Consider the following 25,337-nt stretch of genomic DNA (forward strand, 5'->3'; position numbering starts at 1 on the left):
TATCTAATCAGATTTATATTATTTTATAATTAATGTGGTGGTACTAAGAAGACACCAATTGGTCACATGTCTATTTGGAAGCCAGTGTCATGAGCCATATGGGAGATTCAATAAGAAAAAGTAGCCTAGGGCTCTGACCCTCTTGGGACTCATTCTGGTGGCCATATATAACATAGTTGTTCTGAATGATTTATGCAGCATTATTTTAAAGGGGTTTTCAAGACTATTTTATTTATTTTACTATGGGCCTAGAAACTAACAGGCAGGTAGTTGCAAATATAGGCAACTATCTGCCTGTTGCAACCTGCTCCGGATCAGAGTGGTCATTGACTGCTCCTACCAGCGATTCAGCAGCTCCACATCAACAGAGCAGCTCTTCTTCCAGGCTACTCTGTCGATGGACTTTTTATGCACTATGCACTTTATGCTAGATTGAGAGTAGAACTTGTGCTGTGCGTCTAAATGTTTGGGCACTCAGTTTTGGAGTCCTGTGGCTTCCCTTTGGGCTTTCCCCTGCTACTTTTTATGCACTTCATTGTATTTTGTTCTGTTCATTATCTATTAATAAAATGTTTTCTTTTTCTATACCTGATTGCTCTTTTTTCCTCCGGAGTTATTATACTCTGTCGATGGGGTGTGACTGCCGACGCCATGCTGATTGACACATGGATTCCTGCACTTAGCTGGTGAGGAGCTGGCTGTCAATCACCATGACATTGGCAGGCAACGGCCAGTCAACAGAACAGAGAGGAAGAGAAGCCATTGGTCTGTCAACGTGATGTCAGTGGAAGCCACTGAATCACCAACAGGAGTGGTCTGTGACTGCTCTGTGCCGGCAGAGGTCTGCTCTGGATACAACAGGCAGGTAGTTCCCGTTAGTTTTTAGGCCCATAGTAAAAACAAATAAATAGTCTTGGATAATACCTTAAAGGGAACCTGTCACCTGAATTTGGCGGGACCGATTTTCGGTCATATGGGCAAGGTTTTCGGGTGTTTGATTCACCCTTTCCTTACCCGCTGGCTGCATGCTGGCAGCAATATTGGATTGAAGTTCATTCTCTGTCCTCCGTTGTACACGCCTGCGCAAGGCAATCTTGCCTTGCACATGCACAGTATGCTTTGCCCAACTGCGGGCAAAGCCGAAAAGCATTAGTGCGCATGCGCCGGCGCACTATGTCCCGAAACACAGCAAAATACTTCCGGGACATAGTGCACCGGCGCATGCGCACTAATGCTTTTCGGCTTTGCCCGCAGTTGGGCAAAGCATACTGCGCGAGCGCAAGGCAAGATTGCCTTGCGCAGGCGTGTACTACGGAGGACAGAGAATGAACTTCAATCCAATATTGCGGCCAGCATGCAGCCAGCGGGTAAGGAAAGGGTGAATCAAACACCCGAAAACCCCGCCCATATGACCAAAATCCGGTCCCGCCAAATTCAGGTGACAGGTTCCCTTTAATGCAAACTAATAGGTACTAGGAAGAAAAGAATACAATGATGTTTGGTATTATAATATTATCATTATTATATAAAAAACAATTGTTCCTCAAAGCAAAATCTCTACAAAATGCTATATACTAAGTACTTACATTGTATCCAAGTATTTGTTAACTTCCTCATCACTGTCGTAATCTTTGCACAATTGTGCCACAAAAGCACCATAAGTGAGAACAAAGAGATCTCTGCTCTAAAACCAAAACAGAAAATGTAATATAACATACAAATTTGTAATAGAAAATTAAAACCAGCAGTTAATATATATCCACTATATATTAGGGATTTTCTTGTGTGAATGAGACCTTACATAATACACTGTAGTTATGACAAATCAGAACTTTCCAGTATTTCTAATATGCCAGAACAACCTCTTTTAAAACATTTTCACAATGAAAACACGTCTCATTAAGTTTGCAACCGACAATCCAATGTGTACAAGTAACATTTTTATACATGACCCCCATTATGTTTTTATTCCACCAAACACTTTTTTTTTGCCCAGATGTTACATAATTCAAGTGTGTGACCACAGAAGCTCCCCAATGGCTACTTGCCATGACAGCTATAATGTATCATCTTGGCCTACTAAAGAAAGCGTATTCTGAACAAGATGATTCAGCTCCATAGAATAGATAATCTCAGCAGTAATACAACCCTTTTAAATATTAATATATGATATCCCTACAGTGGTTTTACTCTTTGACTGTATGCGCACAGTGCAGTTATGGCACAGTGTTAAAAGCCAAAACTAATATTGCCAGTTACTGTCTTTAAATTTTGCCTTCCTTCATCATCTACTCCTAAATTTGACTACAAAAGGACACATGTAAAAAGAGTACTAAGACTGTACTGTGTGATTCTCCCAAACTGAAGAGACTTATTTAAATATACTAAATTTCACGAAATATTATCAATAGTACTGTAAAATGCCACATTGGTCATCGTGTTTATAGATTTCTTACCAGGTTATAAATGGCAGAAAATGCACAAGAATGGCTTTTTTTATAAGGGCAATTTATTATTCAGGAATACTTTGTCGATTTAACTATAGATTACTGCTACTACTAATAATAATAGTAAAATAATCGGCATAATTTCAAAAGAAATGAAACAATGAATAAAACAACTTCTATCCAAAATCAATATCATGTAATACCGGAGAGATACTTACAATGTTATGTGCGGAAGCAGAGGACGAGATAGCTGGTAAATTCCAGTCCTGAAAATGTTAAAGAGAAAATAATTTAAATACTAATAGTAACACTCGGGATACACACAGACTTGCAATTCAACAGATGTGCACGGATCGTTTCACACAAATTGGTTTTTGAAGAAAAAAATAGTGTAGTTTTTGGAATATTTTATTTAGGCAAAACTAGAAGTGAATTCAAAAGAAAATAAAAATGTAAATGAAGGATTTATACATCCCCTTTTTGATGAATCCACTCTTAAAGCCTCCATACACAATAGACTAATATCGACGGGTTCTGCTGGTGGTCTGATATATATGGGGGCGCTGATGGTTAAGAAAGACTGGATCAGGCATGTCCAATTTCTGACTGCTGACATTTTTTTGCTTGAGATAAGTATCAAGCCAACGTATTAGTCAGTAGCACTCAACCCAACGAGCGGTCCTGAGTTTGGGAGAGCCGGCTGAGATAGCCGTTAGCGACTGGTTGAAGCACCATTCGGCTGACAGCCATCTAATGAGGATAGCTATCTTTAGCCTTGGCTCAAACAGCTAGAATTTAAAAAAATCTGTAGAATTCTAATAGTCAGTCTGTCCCCATACAGGGCTGCCATGATCAGTGCAGTTTCTGGTTGGTAAAGGTTGGAGATACTTTTGGGGTTGGGAACCTCAGCCAGTTGTTCAGTTTGCCCCATTCTAAAGCCGGGCCTATCTCTTATGTTACAAAGAGGCATATGAGCCCTGGCAGGCTGCAGAGCCCACGTACAATTGTTACCACTGAACCTTCGTCCTTTATGTTTTATGTGCCAGCGCGCACATTTACATTGTTTGCTTCATAAGCACATACAAAATAGTTTTTCCTGGGTATAATTTCTTTTCACTTTGATTCTGATTAATGTTCTGTCTAACATGAATTAAACCTGATTTTCCATCGTATAAATTCTGACACACGATCAACTATAGAATGATAAAATAAAAGAATCTGTGAAACAAGAATATAATGATTAACAATAATCTTTTCTTCATAGTGACTATTAATGTAGTGTGCATCCCGGACAGATCATCACATGATTGATGTGGGACTCTCATGCAGGTTAGCATTCACAATGTCAGTTTTCATATAGTCCTCTCATGTCAGAGTGTTGATAATTGGTTTCTATATGTGTGTCATGAACCTGTTTGAAAGTTTCAAAGACCCTCAAAAATGAATTTACTTAATGAGTATCTTTCAAATTATGTTTCATTTTTGACATTCCCTATTATAATTACTGGAAAAAAAAGTATTTTTGTAACCCCCGCCACATAAACACTGTCTTGAAAGAAGAAAAGCATATACAATTATGACCAATCATTTAGTAATTTATGTGGCCTGGGCTACAAATACTTTTATCACATGACAGCTTTTATAGCCAACGTTACTTTTACCCTTCATCGTTCTCCTTCCACAAGTTCTCCACATGACTTTCACTTATCTCCATCTATTTTGGTGCCTCCAGCTGTGATGTTCACATCCTTAGCCTTAATAAATGAATTAACCTCCACTAGGATTTAGCAATTCTATGCGATGAAACAAGGAAAAGTCCAATAATTGAGTGCCACCAATGCAGCCTCGTGAAAAGGGAGAGCTAATGCTGATTACCGTATATAGTTTAAATCCTTTTATTAATCAGACCTTTTTTGGATGACAGATATTCTAAAATGTGGTAAACAGAGAAATAAAGTGGTGGTCCAAGTGGGTTATCACCAGAAATATGCAAAGAGAGCAAAAACAATGAATTGTGCGCCTGATAGGGTTGTGGTCAGCACAACTCCGTAACTCGTGATAATAATGGAAAGACTACTCTCTGTCCACTGACTCACTCAAGTGGGACAAGACATGCATAAGCCAAACAGGAAGGAGAGCAGTGATTCTTTATGATATCTGAAGAATCAACCCGATTCCGAAACGCATTGTATGAATAAAGATCCAAGGAATGCATATCCATTGTTAGTACTGGCACCCAGGAATCACTGCTCTCTTACCCCTTTGGTTCATGTATATATTCTAAAATGACATTTGTACAAAACAAATAAAATCTATTCTGCTTAGGCTAAATTTGAAGGAAATCAGTAGATAAATCACCATTTTGCCCATAGTTTATATAAGATGTGTAAAGTTTGAACACAGCCATGAAACTACTTCTGTATGGGGTTGATGATTATATTACAGTAGGGGAAAGAAGTATTTGATCCCTTGCTGATTTTGTAAGTCTATAATTTTAAGGCTAGGTTAATTTTAATATTGAGAAATATAATATCAAAAATAAAATCCAGAAAATCACATTGCATAAATTATATTAATTTATTTGCATTTTGCAGTGAGAAATAAGTATTTGATTCCTCTGGCAAACAAGACTTAATACTTGGTGGCAAAACCCTTGTTGGCAAGCACAGCAGTCAGACATTTTTTGTAGTTGATGATGAGGTTTGCGCACATGTCAGGAGGAATTTTGTCCCACTCCTCTTTGCAGATCATCTCTAAATCATTAAGATTTTGAGGCTGTCGCTTGGCAACTCGGAGCTTCAACTCCCTCCATAAGTTTTCTTTAGGCCATAGGCAGCATTTCTCTTTCTCCAAACACGGTGAATTGAGTTAATGCAAAGACCATCAATTTTTGTCTCCTCTGACCACAGCACCTTCTTCCAATCACTCACAGAGTCATCCAGGTGTTCATTGGCAAACTTCAGATGGGCCTGCATATGTGCCTTCTTGAGCAGGGGGACCTTGCGGGCACTGCAGGATTTTAAACCTTTACGGTGTAATGTGTTACCAATGGTTTTCTTGGTGACTGTGGTCCCAATTGCCTTGAGATCATTAACAAGTTCCACCCGTGTAGTTTTAGGCTGATCTCTCACCTTCCTCATGATCAAGGACACCCCACGAGGTGAGATTTTGCATGGTGCCCCAGATCGATGTCGATTGACAGTCATTTTGTATTTCTTCCATTTTCTTACTATTGTACCAACAGTCGTTCCCTCCTCATCCCGCGTCATGCTTATGGTTTTCTAGCCCATTCCAGCTATGTGCAGGTGTATGATCTTGTCCCTGACAAATCCCTGATAAAGCTTTTTTGTCTTGCCAAAGTTGTAGAGGTTAGAGTCTGACTGATTAATTGAGTATGTGGACAGGAGTCTTTTATAAAGGTGACTATGTAAGGCTGGGTTCACATTAGTGTATCTTTGCGTGCATATCTTTAACATTGTGTACGCAGGGACATGCATTTGCATTACTTTGGGTTCAGATGCGTCCCCATGCGTCATTTCACCGCGCACACCGAACGCAACATGTTGCATTTTTTGATCCATCAAATATGCGCAGGCATGTGCATGCGGATGAGTGCATCAAAACAACGCATTACTGTCTGCGGGAACGCATTGGTATGCATGGATATGCACATGGATGCGTTCGATGCGTACTTCAGACTGAGCATGTCCAGACACTGATGATTCATCACCTCCCAAATCCCAGGTGTATAAAAGGGGTGTGGACACAGAAAGTCCAGAACTCTCAAGACTGTGGATGGGATATCAAGACTCTGTATGTAAGTATAGAAGCTTTGAAAATGTCTGTCTGTCTCTCACTGCAGTCTGTACTTATGTTTTGCTTTCTGTTCCTTGTAGACATTGCCGTGCTGGTGTCCTGGATCCCTGTTCCGGATTTCCCCTGTTCTGCTGTCCCGCTGTTGTGCTGCCGTCTCAGGGTTGTGCTGCTGTCCTGGTGTTGTGCTGCTGTCCGGTGTTGTACTGCTGTCCCAGGTGTTCTACTTCTGTCTTGGTGCTGTACTGCTGCCCTTGTTCTGTGCTGAATAACCAAACACATGACAGAAAAAAGAAGCATAGCAAAAGATGAAACAATCTATGCTAAAAGTATCCTGTAAATAATACGGACCAATAATCAAGGATAGTCGCTAAAATGAATATAGAAAGAGCTGTGGGTCACAAAGACCCAAAAACGACCAAAAAATCCCAATATATATCCAAAAAATATCAACTTTATTAGTATATAATAATAACAAAGACATAACATATAAGGAACAGGTGAGGCATAATGCCGCAGGGTGTGCACAGACACCACCACAGGAGCATACTAAGGGGGCACGGAGCCGGGATAAAAGCATAAACCCATCAATACACAAACATAGTTAATGGTAATGGACTGCATAGTATATTATGCCCTAGTAACATACTGCTGGAAACCCAGACAGCTATATAGATGGACAGCAGGCCAAAGTGCCAAAATATAATAGATAAATATTACCTCAAAGAGCAGATGGGCAGAGTATATCCAGGGTCCGTGCGCCCTCCCCGACGCACGTTTCGGTGATACGACCTTCCTCAGGGGGAATAATAAGAGGGGTCAGATGTGCCGTTTTATAGACGCCAGTAACCGGAAGTGACCGGAATGAAGACCGGAAATCATTCATTGCTGCTATAGAAACGGGATGTACGCGTCCCAAAGTATCAAGCGCTATACAGCAGCTTTTACCCGACCATACCGGACACCAACAAATGCGCCACACGTCGCCACACACCGAGCCGGCACAGGGCCCTGTGTCGCTCGGCGGTGAGCGCATAGCGGCGCAAGCGCAGTGCGAGGCAGGGCAGGGAAAAGAGCCGCGCATGCGCAAAGGGGCTTGCAGATATAAAGCCACCATATTGGAAGAGGGAAACATCACCGCAAGTTACAGCAATAAAAATAAAGGGGATAACAGAACGAAAACAAAGCAAATATGATACATATAACAGGGAATAACATATAAACAACATAATAAGACAATATACATATAAAAAGCAAAATAAACAAAAACATATAATGGATGTGCAAATATGGGCAATATGTACCGACTAGAGTTGAGCGACTTTCATTTTTTTAAGATCGAGTCGGGTTTTGTGAAACCCGATTTTGTCCAGAGTCGAGTCGAGTGCAGTCGGCCGATTATCGCTAAAAGTCGGGGATCGACCGAAACACGAAACCCAATGCAAGTCAATGGGGAAGCATAGTCGGCAGTGAGTGGAGGCCAGGAAAACACCTACAGTGCCCATTTTAATGCCAAAAACATCCATTCTTGTTTCTGAAGCTTGTCAATCTTAATTAACTTTATAATAATAGTTGGGCATAGGGAATTGGGGGTCATTTGGCAAAAGTTGTGGGGGGAGTAGGGCCGGCTCAAGTTTTTCGTGGGCCCAGGAAATGCGGACTACGTCACGGCGGTGTTGCAGGGAAAGGTAAGTATTTCAACGTTGCAAGTGCTGTGATCCTGAGCAAGCAGGGGGGGCCCACTCGTTCGCATTGGCACTGGCACAGGGCCCCTCAAAGTACAGCGATGTGTGTTTGCATGGCGGGGGCGCCTCCCACCAGCAGCGACACTTTTGCGTACTCTGAGGGGCCCTGTGCCAGTGACGTCGCCAACGAGTATGCCCCCCCACCTGATGAAGGAACCTGCACTTTCATCTGCACCTTCCTCTCTGTCCCTGTGTAAGGTGGTATAACATGCGGGAAGGGGAACCTTACTTTCAGCAGGGTCAGATTCTGGCTGTGTAGAGTATAAGGGGAATGTAGTGGTCTAGGTCAATGTACCAGCAGACTCATCTAGCAGTGGCTGGGCAATGGGCAGGATGAGGAGGAAACAGATATAGGGCCAAAGAATAAAGTAGGCTAAATGCAGTTCAAAATTGGTAACAGGACTAAACAGGCGGCATTGCTTTGTTCAGTGGAGTAGCAAACCCAAGAGCAGCAGACACTGTTTCAAGGGCCTAACCACACTAGTAGGCCAAATGCAGTTTAATATCTGATAGTATAGGGCGAAAGCCAGAATGTGGAAGCTCAGCTTTGTTCAGTTGAGGACAACACCAGGCAGGGGCAGACAGACACCTTTAGTAGGCCGGAACAGCCAATTTTTTAAAAAAACAGCAGTTAGTAAGAGGCAGAAGGTAGAAGCTCAGCTTTATTCAGTTGAGGACAACACCAGGCAGGGGCAGACAGACACCTTTAGTAGGCCGGAACAGCCAATGGCATTTTTAAAAATGGTAATTTGGAACTGAAGGTTGAAGCTCAGCTTTATTCAGTTGAGGACAACACCTGGCAGGGGCAGACATTCACCTTTAGTAGGCCGGAACAGCCAATTTTTTAAAAAAACAGCAGTTAGTAAGAGGCAGAAGGTAGAAGCTCAGCTTTATTCAGTTGAGGACAACACCAGGCAGGGGCAGACAGACACCTTTAGTAGGCCGGAACAGCCAATGGCATTTTTAAAAATGGTAATTTGGAACTGAAGGTTGAAGCTCAGCTTTATTCAGTTGAGGACAACACCTGGCAGGGGCAGACAGACACCTTTAGTAGGCCGGAACAGCCAATTTTTTAAAAAAACAGCAGTTAGTAAGAGGCAGAAGGTAGAAGCTCAGCTTTATTCAGTTGAGGACAACACCAGGCAGGGGCAGACAGACACCTTTAGTAGGCCGGAACAGCCAATTTTTAAAAAAAACAGCAGTTAGTAAGAGGCAGAAGGTAGAAGCTCAGCTTTATTCAGTTGAGGACAACACCAGGCAGGGGCAGACAGACACCTTTAGTAGGCCGGAACAGCCAATTGCATTTTTAAAAATGGTAATTTGGAACTGAAGGTTGAAGCTCAGCTTTATTCAGTTGAGGACAACACCAGGCAGGGGCAGACAGACACCTTTAGTAGGCCGGAACAGCCAATGGCATTTTTAAAAATGGTAATTTGGAACAGAAGGTAGAAGCTCAGCTTTATTCAGTTGAGGACAACACCAGGCAGGGGCAGACATTCACCTTTAGTAGGCCGGAACAGCCAATTTTTAAAAAAAACAGCAGTTAGTAAGAGGCAGAAGGTAGAAGCTCAGCTTTATTCAGTTGAGGACAACACCAGGCAGGGGCAGACAGACACCTTTAGTAGGCCGGAACAGCCAATTGCATTTTTAAAAATGGTAATTTGGAACTGAAGGTTGAAGCTCAGCTTTATTCAGTTGAGGACAACACCAGGCAGGGGCAGACAGACACCTTTAGTAGGCCGGAACAGCCAATTTTTAAAAAAAACAGCAGTTAGTAAGAGGCAGAAGGTAGAAGCTCAGCTTTATTCAGTTGAGGACAACACCAGGCAGGGGCAGACAGACACCTTTAGTAGGCCGGAACAGCCAATTGCATTTTTAAAAATGGTAATTTGGAACTGAAGGTTGAAGCTCAGCTTTATTCAGTTGAGGACAACACCAGGCAGGGGCAGACAGACACCTTTAGTAGGCCGGAACAGCCAATTTTATTAAAAAAAAGCAGTTAATAAGAGGCAGAAGGTAGAAGCTCAGCTTTATTCAGTTGCAGCTTCTTGGCAATAATATAAAGAAGACGCGACAGGACAACACTCGGTGGATGCCATATCTGTGTTTTCAATGGAAAAAAACCTTTCAGTTAACTACTTGCAGGAGCAAGTTTTTGTAGCTGGTGGACAATTTTTTTTAAAAAAAGCAGTTAATAAGAGGCAGAAGGTAGAAGCTCAGCTTTATTCAGTTGCAGCTTCTTGGCAATAATATAAAGAAAACGCGACAGGACAACACTCGGTGGATGCCATATCTGTGTTTTCAATGGAAAAAAACCTTTCAGTTAACTACTTGCAGGAGAAAGTTTTTGTAGCTGGTGGCCAATTTTTGTACTGTACCAGTTTTTTGTTGTATGTGTTTTTGTTTTTAATGTTAAAATGTCTGCATATCTCTCCAGTATTTTCTTTTTTATAAGCAAAATACTGCAGTTTTACATCGGTTACATGGATACACAGGCAGCTTGGTGGTGAGTGGAGGAGTATTTAAAGTAGGGACCGCAGACAGGCTATCAAAGGCCTAAAATAACAAACAATAGGCTCATGGCAGTTTTACATCGGTTACATGGATACACAGGCAGCTTGGTGGTCAGTGGAGGAGTATTTAAAGTAGGGACCGCAGACAGGCTATCAAAGGCCTAAAATAACAAACAATAGGCTCATGGCAGTTTTACAGCGGTTACATGGATACACGGGCAGGCAGCTGGTGATGAGTGGAGGAGTATTTAAAGTAGGGACCGCAGACAGGCTATCAAAGGCCTAAAATAACAAACAATAGGCTCATGGCAGTTTTACATCGGTTACATGGATACACAGGCAGCTTGGTGGTCAGTGGAGGAGTATTTAAAGTAGGGACCGCAGACAGGCTATCAAAGGCCTAAAATAACAAACAATAGGCTTATGGCAGTTTTACATCGGTTACATGGATACACGGGCAGGCAGCTTGGTGGTCAGTGGAGGAGTATTTAAAGTAGGGACCGCAGACAGGCTATCAAAGGCCTAAAATAACAAACAATAGGCTCATGGCAGTTTTACAGCGGTTACATGGATACACAGGCAGCTTGGTGGTGAGTGGAGGAGTATTTAAAGTAGGGACCGCAGACAGGCTATCAAAGGCCTAAAATAACAAACAATAGGCTCATGGCAGTTTTACAGCGGTTACATGGATACACGGGCAGGCAGCTGGTGATGAGTGGAGGAGTATTTAAAGTAGGGACCGCAGACAGGCTATCAAAGGCCTAAAATAACAAACAATAGGCTCATGGCAGTTTTACAGCGGTTACATGGATACACGGGCAGGCAGCTGGTGATGAGTGGAGGAGTATTTAAAGTAGGGACCGCAGACAGGCTATCAAAGGCCTAAAATAACAAACAATAGGCTCATGGCAGTTTTACATCGGTTACATGGATACACAGGCAGCTTGGTGGTCAGTGGAGGAGTATTTAAAGTAGGGACAGCAGACAGGCTATCAAAGGCCTAAAATAACAAACAATAGGCTCATGGCAGTTTTACAGCAGTTACATGGATACACGGGCAGGCAGCTGGTGATGAGTGGAGGAGTATTTAAAGTAGGGACCGCAGACAGGCTATCAAAGGCCTAAAATAACAAACAATAGGCTCATGGCAGTTTTACAGCAGTTACATGGATACACGGGCAGGCAGCTGGTGATGAGTGGAGGAGTATTTAAAGTAGGGACCGCAGACAGGCTATCAAAGGCCTAAAATAACAAACAATAGGCTCATGGCAGTTTTACATCGGTTACATGGATACACAGGCAGCTTGGTGGTCAGTGGAGGAGTATTTAAAGTAGGGACAGCAGACAGGCTATCAAAGGCCTAAAATAACAAACAATAGGCTCATGGCAGTTTTACATTGGTTACATGGATACACGGGCAGGCAGCTTGGTGGTCAGTGGAGGAGTATTTAAAGTAGGGACAGCAGACAGGCTATCAAAGGCCTAAAATAACAAACAATAGGCTCATGGCAGTTTTACAGCGGTTACATGGATACACGGGCAGGCAGCTGGTGATGAGTGGAGGAGTATTTAAAGTAGGGACCGCAGACAGGCTATCAAAGGCCTAAAATAACAAACAATAGGCTCATGGCAGTTTTACAGCGGTTACATGGATACACGGGCAGGCAGCTGGTGATGAGTGGAGGAGTATTTAATGTAGGGACCGCAGACAGGCTATCAAAGGCCTAAAATAACAAACAATAGGCTCATGGCAGCTTTACAGCGGTTACATGGATACACAGGCAGCTTGGTGGTGAGTGGAGGAGTATTTAAAGTAGGGACCGCAGACAGGCTATCAAAGGCCTAAAATAACAAACAATAGGCTCATGGCAGTTTTACAGCGGTTACATGGATACACGGGCAGGCAGCTGGTGATGAGTGGAGGAGTATTTAAAGTAGGGACCGCAGACAGGCTATCAAAGGCCTAAAATAACAAACAATAGGCTCATGGCAGCTTTACAGCGGTTACATGGATACACAGGCAGCTTGGTGGTGAGTGGAGGAGTATTTAAAGTAGGGACCGCAGACAGGCTATCAAAGGCCTAAAATAACAAACAATAGGCTCATGGCAGCTTTACAGCGGTTACATGGATACACGGGCAGGCAGCTGGTGATGAGTGGAGGAGTATTTAAAGTAGGGACCGCAGACAGGCTATCAAAGGCCTAAAATAACAAACAATAGGCTCATGGCAGCTTTACAGCGGTTACATGGATACACAGGCAGCTTGGTGGTGAGTGGAGGAGTATTTAAAGTAGGGACTGCAGACAGGCTATCAAAGGCCTAAAATAACAAACAATAGGCTCATGGCAGTTTTACAGCGGTTACATGGATACACGGGCAGGCAGCTGGTGATGAGTGGAGGAGTATTTAAAGTAGGGACCGCAGACAGGCTATCAAAGGCCTAAAATAACAAACAATAGGCTCATGGCAGTTTTACAGCGGTTACATGGATACACGGGCAGGCAGCTGGTGATGAGTGGAGGAGTATTTAAAGTAGGGACCGCAGACAGGCTATCAAAGGCCTAAAATAACAAACAATAGGCTCATGGCAGTTTTACAGCGGTTACATGGATACACAGGCAGCTTGGTGGTGAGTGGAGGAGTATTTAAAGTAGGGACCGCAGACAGGCTATCAAAGGCCTAAAATAACAAACAATAGGCTCATGGCAGCTTTACAGCGGTTACATGGATACACAGGCAGCTTGGTGGTGAGTGGAGGAGTAGTGCAAGGAGTGTCTGTCCCAGTACTCCCAAAATATAAATAGATGTTAATGTCTCGCAAAACAACCAAAACAAAAAAAAAGGTGGCATACTTAGGTACAGGGGTGGGCTCATCTACTGAGTTTCTGACATAGTAATTTGGCAGTAACTATTTAATGGTGCCAATATAGGACACAGACACAGACTACTTTAAGTTGCATCATAGATGTCTACAAATTTGTATTGTCAGTGCCAGACATTGAATGATGTCAGCGAATAGACTAAAGATTGGTGGAGCTGTGCGACATAATTTTGCACGTGGTAGAGCACATTTTGAGCTGGGGTAGGGGGGAACTCTCTTGAGGCCGGCGGGACCGCCCCAGGGCCCCTCATGTTACAACGGTGTGTCTGACGTTGGGTGCGCACCACCACCGCCAGAGACACTACATTGTACTATGAGGGACCCAGTAGCAATGCCGTCAACGAAAAGCGAGCACACCCACCTCTTCAGACAAACAGCAGTCTCACGGGTGCTTGCGCCAAGTCGCGATACCACGGCCCCGTGTGGGGAGTTTTGCCATTTAGGGAGGTGTAAACATGTCGTATGCTGTACAATCAGCTGCAGCAAATTAGACATTAGAAAAGTAATTCACAGGCAAGAGCTTTTCATAGGAAAGCTAGGTGTCGGCCGGGCAAGGTGGGGCAAAAGATTTCGAAATCCAGTTGTGGTTCATTTTAATGAATGTTAGATCGTCAACATTTTGGGTAGCCAGACGAGTCCTTTTTTCGGTTAATATTGAACCTGCAGCACTGAATACTCTTTCTGATAGGACACTTGCTGCCGGGCAAGCAAGCTCCTGCAATGCATATTCTGCCAATTCTGGCCAGGTGTCTAATTTGGAGGCCCAGTAATCAAATGGGAATGACGGTTGAGGGAGAACATCGATAAGGGATGAAAAATAGTTAGTAACCATACTGGACAAATGTTGTCTCCTGTCACTTTCAATTGATGCAGCAGTACCTGTCCTGTCTGCGGTCATAGCAAAATCACTCCACAACCTGGTCAGAAAACCCCTCTGTCCAACGCCACTTCTGATGTGTGCACCCCTAACACTCCTAGTCTGCTGCCCCCTGGAGCTCGTGTGAGAACGATCACGTGCGCTGTGTGCTGGGAATGCCTGAAGCAAACGGTCAACAAGAGTTGATTGTTTGGTTGCTAATATTAGTTCCAAGTTCTCATGTGGCATAATATTTTGCAATTTGCCTTTATAGCGTGGATCAAGGAGGCAGGCCAACCAGTAATCGTCATCGTTCATCATTTTCGTAATGCGTGTGTCCCTTTTTAGGATACGTAAGGCATAATCCGCCATGTGGGCCAAAGTTCCAGTTGTCAAATCTCCGGTTGTGATTGGTTGAGGGGCAGTTGCAGGCAAATCTACGTCACTTGTGTTCCTCAAAAAACAAGAACCCGGCCGTGACACGCAACCAATTTCCTGTGCCCCCGGGAAAGGTTCGGCATTAAAAATATACTCATCCCCATCATCCTCCTCGTCCTCCACCTCCTCTTCGCCCGCTACCTCGTCCTGTACACTGCCCTGACCAGACAATGGCTGACTGTATCAAGGCTTTCCTCTTCCTCTGGTGCAGACGCCTGCTCCTTTATGTGCGTCAAACTTTGCATCAGCAGACGCATTAGGGGGATGCTCATGCTTATTACGGCGTTGTCTGCACTAACCAGCCGTGTGCATTCCTCAAAACACTGAAGGACTTGACACATGTCTTGTATCTTAGACCACTGCACACCTGACAACTCCATGTCTGCCATCCTACTGCCTGCCCGTGTATCCTCCCACAAATAAATAACAGCACGCCTCTGTTCGCACAGTCTCTGAAGCATGTGCAGTGTTGAGTTCCACCTTGTTGCAACGTCTATGATTAGGCGATGCTGGGGAAGGTTCAAAGACCGCTGATAGGTCTGCATACGGCTGGCGTGTACAGGCGAACGTCGGATATGTGAGCAAAGTGCACGCACTTTGAGGAGCAGGTCGGAGAACCCAGGATAAGTTTTCAATAAGCACTGCACCACCAGGTTTAAGGTGTGAGCCAGGCAAGGAATGTGTTTCAGTTGGGAAAGGGAGATGGCAGCCATGAAATTCCTTCCGTTATCACTCACTACCTTGCCTGCCTCAAGATCTACTGTGCCCAGCCACGACTGCGTTTCTTGTTGCAAGAACTCGGATAGAACTTCCGCGGTGTGTCTGTTGTCGCCCAAACACTTCATAGCCAATACAGCCTGCTGACGCTTGGCAGTAGCTGGCCCATAATGGGACAACTGGTGTGCAACAGTGTCATCTGCCGATGGAGTGGTTGGCAGACTGCGTTCTGTGGAAGAGCTGTAGCTTCTGCAGGAGGACGAGGAGGAGGAGGAGGAGGGGGTGCGAACGCCTACAGCCAACTGTTTCCTAGACCGTGGGCTAGGCACAACTGTCCCTAAATTGATGTCGCCTGTGGACCCTGCATCCACCACATTCACCCAGTGTGCCGTGATGGACACATAACGTCCCTGGCCATGCCTACTGGTCCATGCATCTGTAGTCAGGTGCACCTTTGTACTCACAGATTGCCTGAGTGCATGGACGATGCGCTGTTTAACATGCTGGTGCAGGGCTGGGATGGCTTTTCTGGAAAAAAAGTGTCGACTGGGTAGCTCGTATCGTGGTTCAGCGTACTCCATCAGGGCTTTGAAAGCTTCGCTTTCAACTAACCGGTAGGGCATCATCTCTAACGAGATTAGTCTAGCTATGTGGGCGTTAAAACCCTGTGTACGCGGATGCGAGGATAAGTACTTCCTTTTTCTAACCAGAGTCTCATGTAGGGTGAGCTGGACTGGAGAGCTGGAGATCGTGGAACTTTCGGGTGTGCCGGTGTACATGGCAGACTGAGAGACGGTTGGAGACGGTATTGTTTCCGCCGGTGCCCTAGATGCAATATTTCCTCCTACAAAACTGGTGGTTCCCTGACCCTGACTGCTTTTGGCTGGCAAAGAAACCTGCACAGATACTGCCGGTGGTGCGGAAAATGGTGGCCTTACAGTGACGGAAGGGATGTTGCGTTGCTGACTAGCTTCATTGGCCGAGGGTGCTACAACCTTAAGGGACGTTTGGTAGTTAGTCCAGGCTTGAAAATGCATGGTGGTTAAGTGTCTATGCATGCAACTAGTATTTAGACTTTTCAGATTCTGACCTCTGCTTAAGCTAGTTGAACATTTTTGACAGATGACTTTGCGCTGATCAGTTGGATGTTGTTTAAAAAAATGCCAGACTGCACTCTTCCTAGACTCGGATCCCTTTTCAGGGATTGCAGACTGAGCTTTAACCGGATGGCCACGCTGTCCTCCAACAGGTTTTGGCTTTGACACGCGTTTTGGGCCAGATACGGGCCCGGCAGATGGAACCTGTTGCGATGTTGATGCCTGCTGCGGCCCCTCCTCCACCTCCGCTTCTGAACTACTGCCGCCTGCACCCTGTTCCCCCAATGGCTGCCAATCGGGGTCAACAACTGGGTCATCTATTACCTCCTCTTCGAGCTCGTGTGCAACTTCGTCTGTGTCACTGTGTCGGTCGGTGGTATAGCGTTCGTGGCGGGGCAACATAGTCTCATCAGGGTCTGATTGTGGATCTGTACCCTGAGAGGGCAATGTGGTGGTCTGAGTCAAAGGAGCAGCATAGTACTCTGGCTGTGGCTGTGCATCAGTGCACTCCATGTCAGAATCTACTTGTAATGGGCATGGCCTGTTAAATGTTTCACTTTCTAAGCCAGGGACGGTATGTGTAAAGAGCTCCATGGAGTGACCCGTTGTGTCGCCTGCTGCATCCTTCTCTCTTGTTGTAGTTTTTGCTGAGGAGGACAAGGAAGCGACTTGTCCCTGACCGTGAACATCCACAAGCGACGCGCTGCTTTTACATTTACCAGTTTCGGAAGAGGAGGCAAAAGAGCTAGAGGCTGAGTCTGCAATGTAAGCCAAAACTTGCTGTTGCTGCTCCGCCTTTAAAAGCGGTTTTCCTACTCCCAGAAAAGAGAGCGTTCGAGGCCTTGTGTAGCCTGACGACGAAACTGGCTCCACAGCTCCAGACTTAGGTGGAATATTTTTATCCCCACGACCACCTGATGCTCCACTACCACTACCATCATTACCAGCTGACAATGAACGCCCACGACGACCTCTTGCACCAGACTTCCTCATTGTTTTAAAATCTTAACCAAAGTAACTTTATTTGTTGCTGTCAAACAACTTACACGGTGAGCTATAACTTCAGTATGATTTCAATATCCCTTAACAGGTTGGTGAGACCACAAGGAAAATCAGGCACAATGTTACACACTCTGTTTTCTGTGGCACAAAATCACAGAGATGACACACACGCAGGACTGTCACTCAAGCACTAATGTCAATATTAATCTCCCACCTAATTTATTTATTTTTTTTTCTCAGGGAGACTTTAGAAACCAAATAATATTTAAAAAAAAACAACAAAAAAAAGGCTTTCTATGGCCCACAATTAGAGAGAGAGAGGTGGCACACCCAGGAGTCAAGACTGGCGCACAAGCTGAAAGGGCAATATTACTCTCCCACTGTTTTTTTAAGTTTTTTTTCTTTTATTTTCAGGGAGACTTTAGAAACCAAATAATATTAAAAAAAACAAAAAAATAAATAGGCTTTCTATGGCCCACTGAATGAGAGAGAGAGGTGGCACACCCAGGAGTCAAGACTGGCACACAAGCTGAAAGGGCAATATTACTCTCCCACTGTTTTTTTATGTATTTTTTGTTTTTTAAGGGAGACTTTAGAAACCAAATAATATTAAAAAAACCAAAAAAATAAATAGCCTTTCTATGGCCCACTGAATGAGAGAGAGGTGGCACACCCAGGAGTCAAGACTGGCGCACAAGCTGAAAGGGCAATATTACTCTCCCACTGTTTTTTTATGTATTTTTTGTTTTTTAAGGGAGACTTTAGAAACCCAATAATATTTAAAAAAATAAATAAATAGGCTTTCTATGGCCCACTGAATGAGAGAGATGGCACACCCAGGAGTCAAGACTGGCACACAAGCTGAAAGGGCAATATTACTCTCCCACTGTTTTTTTATGTTTTTTTTTTTTTCAGGGAGACTTTAGAAACCAAATAATATTAAAAAAACAAAAAAAATAAATAGGCTTTCTATGGCCCACTGAATGAGAGAGAGAGGTGGCACACCCAGGAGTCAAGACTGGCACACAAGCTGAAAGGGCAATATTACTCTCCCACTGTTTTTTTATGTTTTTTTTTTTTTTTCAGGGAGACTTTAGAAACCAAATAATATTAAAAAAACCAAAAAAATAAATAGGCTTTCTATGGCCCACTGAATGAGAGAGAGAGGTGGCACACCCAGGAGTCAAGACTGGCACACAAGCTGAAAGGGCAATATTACTCTCCCACTGTTTTTTTTATGTATTTTTTGTTTTTTAAGGGAGACTTTAGAAACCAAATAATATTAAAAAAACCAAAAAAATAAATAGCCTTTCTATGGCCCACTGAATGAGAGAGAGAGGTGGCACACCCAGGAGTCAAGACTGGCACACAAGCTGAAAGGGCAATATTACTCTCCCACTGTTTTTTTATGTATTTTTTGTTTTTTAAGGGAGACTTTAGAAACCCAATAATATTTTAAAAAAAAAATAAATAGGCTTTCTATGGCCCACTGAATGAGAGAGGTGGCACACCCAGGAGTCAAGACTGGCACACAAGCTGAAAGGGCAATATTACTCTCCCACTGTTTTTTTATGTTTTTTTTTTTTCAGGGAGACTTTAGAAATCCAATAATATTTAAAAAAAAAAATAAATAGGCTTTCTATGGCCCACTGAATGAGAGAGGTGGCACACCCAGGAGTCAAGACTGGCACACAAGCTGAAAGGGCAATATTACTCTCCCACTGTTTTTTTATGTATTTTTTGTTTTTTAAGGGAGACTTTAGAAACCCAATAATATTTAAAAAAAATAAATAAATAGGCTTTCTATGGCCCACTGAATGAGAGAGGTGGCACACCCAGGAGTCAAGACTGGCACACAAGCTGAAAGGGCAATATTACTCTCCCACTGTTTTTTTATGTTTTTTTTTTTTTCAGGGAGACTTTAGAAACCAAATAATATTAAAAAAACAAAAAAAATAAATAGGCTTTCTATGGCCCACTGAATGAGAGAGAGAGGTGGCACACCCAGGAGTCAAGACTGGCACACAAGCTGAAAGGGCAATATTACTCTCCCACTGTTTTTTTATGTTTTTTTTTTTTTTCAGGGAGACTTTAGAAACCAAATAATATTAAAAAAACCAAAAAAATAAATAGGCTTTCTATGGCCCACTGAATGAGAGAGAGAGGTGGCACACCCAGGAGTCAAGACTGGCACACAAGCTGAAAGGGCAATATTACTCTCCCACTGTTTTTTTATGTATTTTTTGTTTTTTAAGGGAGACTTTAGAAACCAAATAATATTAAAAAAACCAAAAAAATAAATAGCCTTTCTATGGCCCACTGAATGAGTGAGAGAGGTGGCACACCCAGGAGTCAAGACTGGCACACAAGCTGAAAGGGCAATATTACTCTCCCACTGTTTTTTTATGTATTTTTTGTTTTTTAAGGGAGACTTTAGAAACCCAATAATATTTTAAAAAAAAAATAAATAGGCTTTCTATGGCCCACTGAATGAGAGAGAGAGGTGGCACACCCAGGAGTCAAGACTGGCACACAAGCTGAAAGGGCAATATTACTCTCCCACTGTTTTTTTATGTATTTTTTGTTTTTTAAGGGAGACTTTAGAAACCAAATAATATTAAAAAAAACAAAAAAATAAATAGCCTTTCTATGGCCCACTGAATGAGAGAGAGAGGTGGCACACCCAGGAGTCAAGACTGGCACACAAGCTGAAAGGGCAATATTACTCTCCCACTGTTTTTTTATGTATTTTTTGTTTTTTAAGGGAGACTTTAGAAACCCAATAATATTTTTTTAAAAAAATAAATAGGCTTTCTATGGCCCACTGAATGAGAGAGGTGGCACACCCAGGAGTCAAGACTGGCACACAAGCTGAAAGGGCAATATTACTCTCCCACTGTTTTTTTATGTTTTTTTTTTTTCAGGGAGACTTTAGAAACCCAATAATATTTTAAAAAAAAATAAATATCCTTTCTATGGCCCACTGAATGAGAGAGAGAGGTGGCACACCCAGGAGTCAAGACTGGCACACAAGCTGAAAGGGCAATATTACTCTCCCACTGTTTTTTTATGTATTTTTTGTTTTTTAAGGGAGACTTTAGAAACCCAATAATATTTTTTAAAAAAAATAAATAGGCTTTCTATGGCCCACTGAATGAGAGAGGTGGCACACACAGGAGTCAAGACTGGCACACAAGCTGAAAGGGCAATATTACTCTCCCACTGTTTTTTTATGTTTTTTTTTTTTTCAGGGAGACTTTAGAAACCCAATAATATTTAAAAAAAAAAATAAATAGGCTTTCTATGGCCCACTGAATGAGAGAGGTGGCACACCCAGGAGTCAAGACTGGCACACAAGCTGAAAGGGCAATATTACTCTCCCACTGTTTTTTTATGTTTTTTTTTTTTTTCAGGGAGACTTTAGAAACCAAATAATATTAAAAAAACCAAAAAAATAAATAGGCTTTCTATGGCCCACTGAATGAGAGAGAGAGGTGGCACACCCAGGAGTCAAGACTGGCACACAAGCTGAAAGGGCAATATTACTCTCCCACTGTTTTTTTTATGTTTTTTTTGTTTTTTAAGGGAGACTTTAGAAACCCAATAATATTTAAAAAAAAAATAAATAGGCTTTCTATGGCCCACTGAATGAGAGAGGTGGCACACCCAGGAGTCAAGACTGGCACACAAGCTGAAAGGGCAATATTACTCTCCCACTGTTTTTTTATGTTTTTTTTTTTTTTCAGGGAGACTTTAGAAACCAAATAATATTAAAAAAACCAAAAAAATAAATAGGCTTTCTATGGCCCACTGAATGAGAGAGAGAGGTGGCACACCCAGGAGTCAAGACTGGCACACAAGCTGAAAGGGCAATATTACTCTCCCACTGTTTTTTTATGTATTTTTTGTTTTTTAAGGGAGACTTTAGAAACCAAATAATATTAAAAAAACCAAAAAAATAAATAGCCTTTCTATGGCCCACTGAATGAGAGAGAGAGGTGGCACACCCAGGAGTCAAGACTGGCACACAAGCTGAAAGGGCAATATTACTCTCCCACTGTTTTTTTATGTATTTTTTGTTTTTTAAGGGAGACTTTAGAAACCCAATAATATTTTTTTAAAAAAATAAATAGGCTTTCTATGGCCCACTGAATGAGAGAGGTGGCACACCCAGGAGTCAAGACTGGCACACAAGCTGAAAGGGCAATATTACTCTCCCACTGTTTTTTTATGTTTTTTTTTTTTCAGGGAGACTTTAGAAACCAAATAATATTAAAAAAAACCAAAAAATAAATAGGCTTTCTATGGCCCACTGAATGAGAGAGAGAGGTGGCACACCCAGGAGTCAAGACTGGCACACAAGCTGAAAGGGCAATATTACTCTCCCACTGTTTTTTTATGTATTTTTTGTTTTTTAAGGGAGACTTTAGAAACCAAATAATATTAAAAAAACCAAAAAAATAAATAGCCTTTCTATGGCCCACTGAATGAGAGAGAGAGGTGGCACACCCAGGAGTCAAGACTGGCACACAAGCTGAAAGGGCAATATTACTCTCCCACTGTTTTTTTATGTATTTTTTGTTTTTTAAGGGAGACTTTAGAAACCAAATAATATTAAAAAAACCAAAAAAATAAATAGCCTTTCTATGGCCCACTGAATGAGAGAGAGAGGTGGCACACCCAGGAGTCAAGACTGGCACACAAGCTGAAAGGGCAATATTACTCTCCCACTGTTTTTTTATGTTTTTTTTTTTTTTCAGGGAGACTTTAGAAACCAAATAATATTAAAAAAAACAAAAAAATAAATAGGCTTTCTATGGCCCACTGAATGAGAGAGAGAGGTGGCACACCCAGGAGTCAAGACTGGCACACAAGCTGAAAGGGCAATATTACTCTCCCACTGTTTTTTTATTTTTTTATTTTTTTTCAGGGAGACTTTAGAAACCAAATAATAAGAAAAAAAATAAATAAATAAATAGGCTTTCTATAGCCCACTGAATGAGAGATAGCACACACAGCAGTGGCACACAAGCCCTGACTGAGGCCAATATTTTTCTCCCACTGATTGATGTAGTGTTTTTGTGTTGAGGTTGATTTTAGAACACAAATCAAGGAAAAAAAAAAAAAATGCTTTCTATGGCCCACTGAATGAGAGAGGTGGCACACCCAGGAGTCAAGACTGGCACACAAGCTGAAAGGGCAATATTACTCTCCCACTGTTTTTTTATGTATTTTTTTATTTTTTAAGGGAGACTTTAGAAACCCAATAATATTTAAAAAAAATAAATAAATAGGCTTTCTATGGCCCACTGAATGAGAGAGGTGGCACACCCAGGAGTCAAGACTGGCACACAAGCTGAAAGGGCAATATTACTCTCCCACTGTTTTTTTATGTTTTTTTTTTTTTCAGGGAGACTTTAGAAACCAAATAATATTAAAAAAACCAAAAAAATAAATAGCCTTTCTATGGCCCACTGCATGAGAGAGAGAGGTGGCACACCCAGGAGTCAAGACTGGCACACAAGCTGAAAGGGCAATATTACTCTCCCACTGTTTTTTTATGTATTTTTTGTTTTTTAAGGGAGACTTTAGAAACCAAATAATATTAAAAAAACCAAAAAAATAAATAGCCTTTCTATGGCCCACTGAATGAGAGAGAGAGGTGGCACACCCAGGAGTCAAGACTGGCACACAAGCTGAAAGGGCAATATTACTCTCCCACTGTTTTTTTATGTTTTTTTTTTTTTCAGGGAGACTTTAGAAACCAAATAATATTAAAAAAACCAAAAAAATAAATAGGCTTTCTATGGCCCACTGAATGAGAGAGAGAGGTGGCACACCCAGGAGTCAAGACTGGCACACAAGCTGAAAGGGCAATATTACACTCCCACTGTTTTTTTTTTTTTTTTTTTTTTTTTCAGGGAGACTTTAGAAACCAAATAATAAGAAAAAAAATAAATAAATAAATAGGCTTTCTATAGCCCACTGAATGAGAGATAGCACACACAGCAGTGGCACACAAGCCCTGACTGAGGCCAATATTTTTCTCCCACTGATTGATGTAGTGTTTTTGTGTTGAGGTAGATTTTAGAACACAAATCAAGGAAAAAAAAAAAATGCTTTCTATGGCCCACTGAATGAGAGAGAGAGGTGGCACACCCAGGAGTCAAGACTGGCACACAAGCTGAAAGGGCAATATTACTCTCCCACTGTTTTTTTATGTATTTTTTGTTTTTTAAGGGAGACTTTAGAAACCCAATAATATTTAAAAAAAAAATAAATAGGCTTTCTATGGCCCACTGAATGAGAGGGAGAGAGGTGGCACACCCAGGAGTCAAGACTGGCACACAAGCTGAAAGGGCAATATTACTCTCCCACTGTTTTTTTACGTTTTTTTTTTTTTCAGGGAGACTTTAGAAACCAAATAATATTAAAAAAAACCAAAAAAATAAATAGGCTTTCTATGGCCCACTGAATGAGAGAGAGAGGTGGCACACCCAGGAGTCAAGACTGGCACACAAGCTGAAAGGGCAATATTACTCTCCCACTGTTTTTTTATTTATTTATTTTTTTTCAGGGAGACTTTAGAAACCAAATAATAAGAAAAAAAATAAATAAATAAATAGGCTTTCTATAGCCCACTGAATGAGAGATAGCACACACAGCAGTGGCACACAAGCCCTGACTGAGGCCAATATTTTTCTCCCACTGATTGATGTAGTGTTTTTGTGTTGAGGTAGATTTTAGAACACAAATCAAGGAAAAAAAAAACGCTTTCTATGGCCCACTGAATGAGAGAGGTGGCACACCCAGGAGTCAAGACTGGCACACAAGCTGAAAGGGCAATATTACTCTCCCACTGTTTTTTTATGTATTTTTTGTTTTTTAAGGGAGACTTTAGAAACCCAATAATATTTAAAAAAAAAAATAAATAGGCTTTCTATGGCCCACTGAATGAGAGAGGTGGCACACCCAGGAGTCAAGACTGGCACACAAGCTGAAAGGGCAATATTACTCTCCCACTGTTTTTTTATGTTTTTTTTTTTTTCAGGGAGACTTTAGAAACCAAATAATATTAAAAAAAACAAAAAAATAAATAGGCTTTCTATGGCCCACTGAATGAGAGAGAGAGGTGGCACACCCAGGAGTCAAGACTGGCACACAAGCTGAAAGGGCAATATTACTCTCCCACTGTTTTTTTATGTATTTTTTGTTTTTTAAGGGAGACTTTAGAAACCAAATAATATTAAAAAAACCAAAAAAATAAATAGCCTTTCTATGGCCCACTGAATGAGAGAGAGAGGTGGCACACCCAGGAGTCAAGACTGGCACACAAGCTGAAAGGGCAATATTACTCTCCCACTGTGTTTTTATGTATTTTTTGTTTTTTAAGGGAGACTTTAGAAACCAAATAATATTAAAAAAACCAAAAAAATAAATAGCCTTTCTATGGCCCACTGAATGAGAGAGAGAGGTGGCACACCCAGGAGTCAAGACTGGCACACAAGCTGAAAGGGCAATATTACTCTCCCACTGTTTTTTTATGTTTTTTTTTTTTCAGGGAGACTTTAGAAACCAAATAATAAGAAAAAAAATAAATAAATAAATAGGCTTTCTATAGCCCACTGAATGAGAGATAGCACACACAGCAGTGGCACACAAGCCCTGACTGAGGCCAATATTTTTCTCCCACTGATTGATGTAGTGTTTTTGTGTTGAGGTAGATTTTAGAACACAAATCAAGGAAAAAAAAAAAATGCTTTCTATGGCCCACTGAATGAGAGAGAGAGGTGGCACACCCAGGAGTCAAGACTGGCACACAAGCTG

The 25,337-nt window shown here is 42.0% G+C and overlaps 1 protein-coding gene across 1 annotated transcript in view; it reads right to left on the reverse strand.

Annotated features, from left to right (window-relative positions):
• The window catches only part of TRAPPC3L (trafficking protein particle complex subunit 3L), a 263,060-nt gene that overhangs the window by 157,089 nt on the left and 80,634 nt on the right, over positions 1-25,337 (reverse strand). The window contains exons 2-3 of the mRNA XM_077292840.1: positions 2,666-2,713; positions 1,587-1,684 (exon numbers count right to left, since the gene is read on the reverse strand). Of these exons, the coding sequence (XP_077148955.1) occupies positions 1,587-1,684; positions 2,666-2,713 (146 nt within the window). The remainder of the gene's footprint in view (positions 1-1,586; positions 1,685-2,665; positions 2,714-25,337) is intronic.

Source organism: Ranitomeya variabilis, chromosome 2 (assembly GCF_051348905.1).
Source record: "Ranitomeya variabilis isolate aRanVar5 chromosome 2, aRanVar5.hap1, whole genome shotgun sequence".
NCBI classification, from domain to species: Eukaryota; Metazoa; Chordata; class Amphibia; order Anura; family Dendrobatidae; genus Ranitomeya; species Ranitomeya variabilis.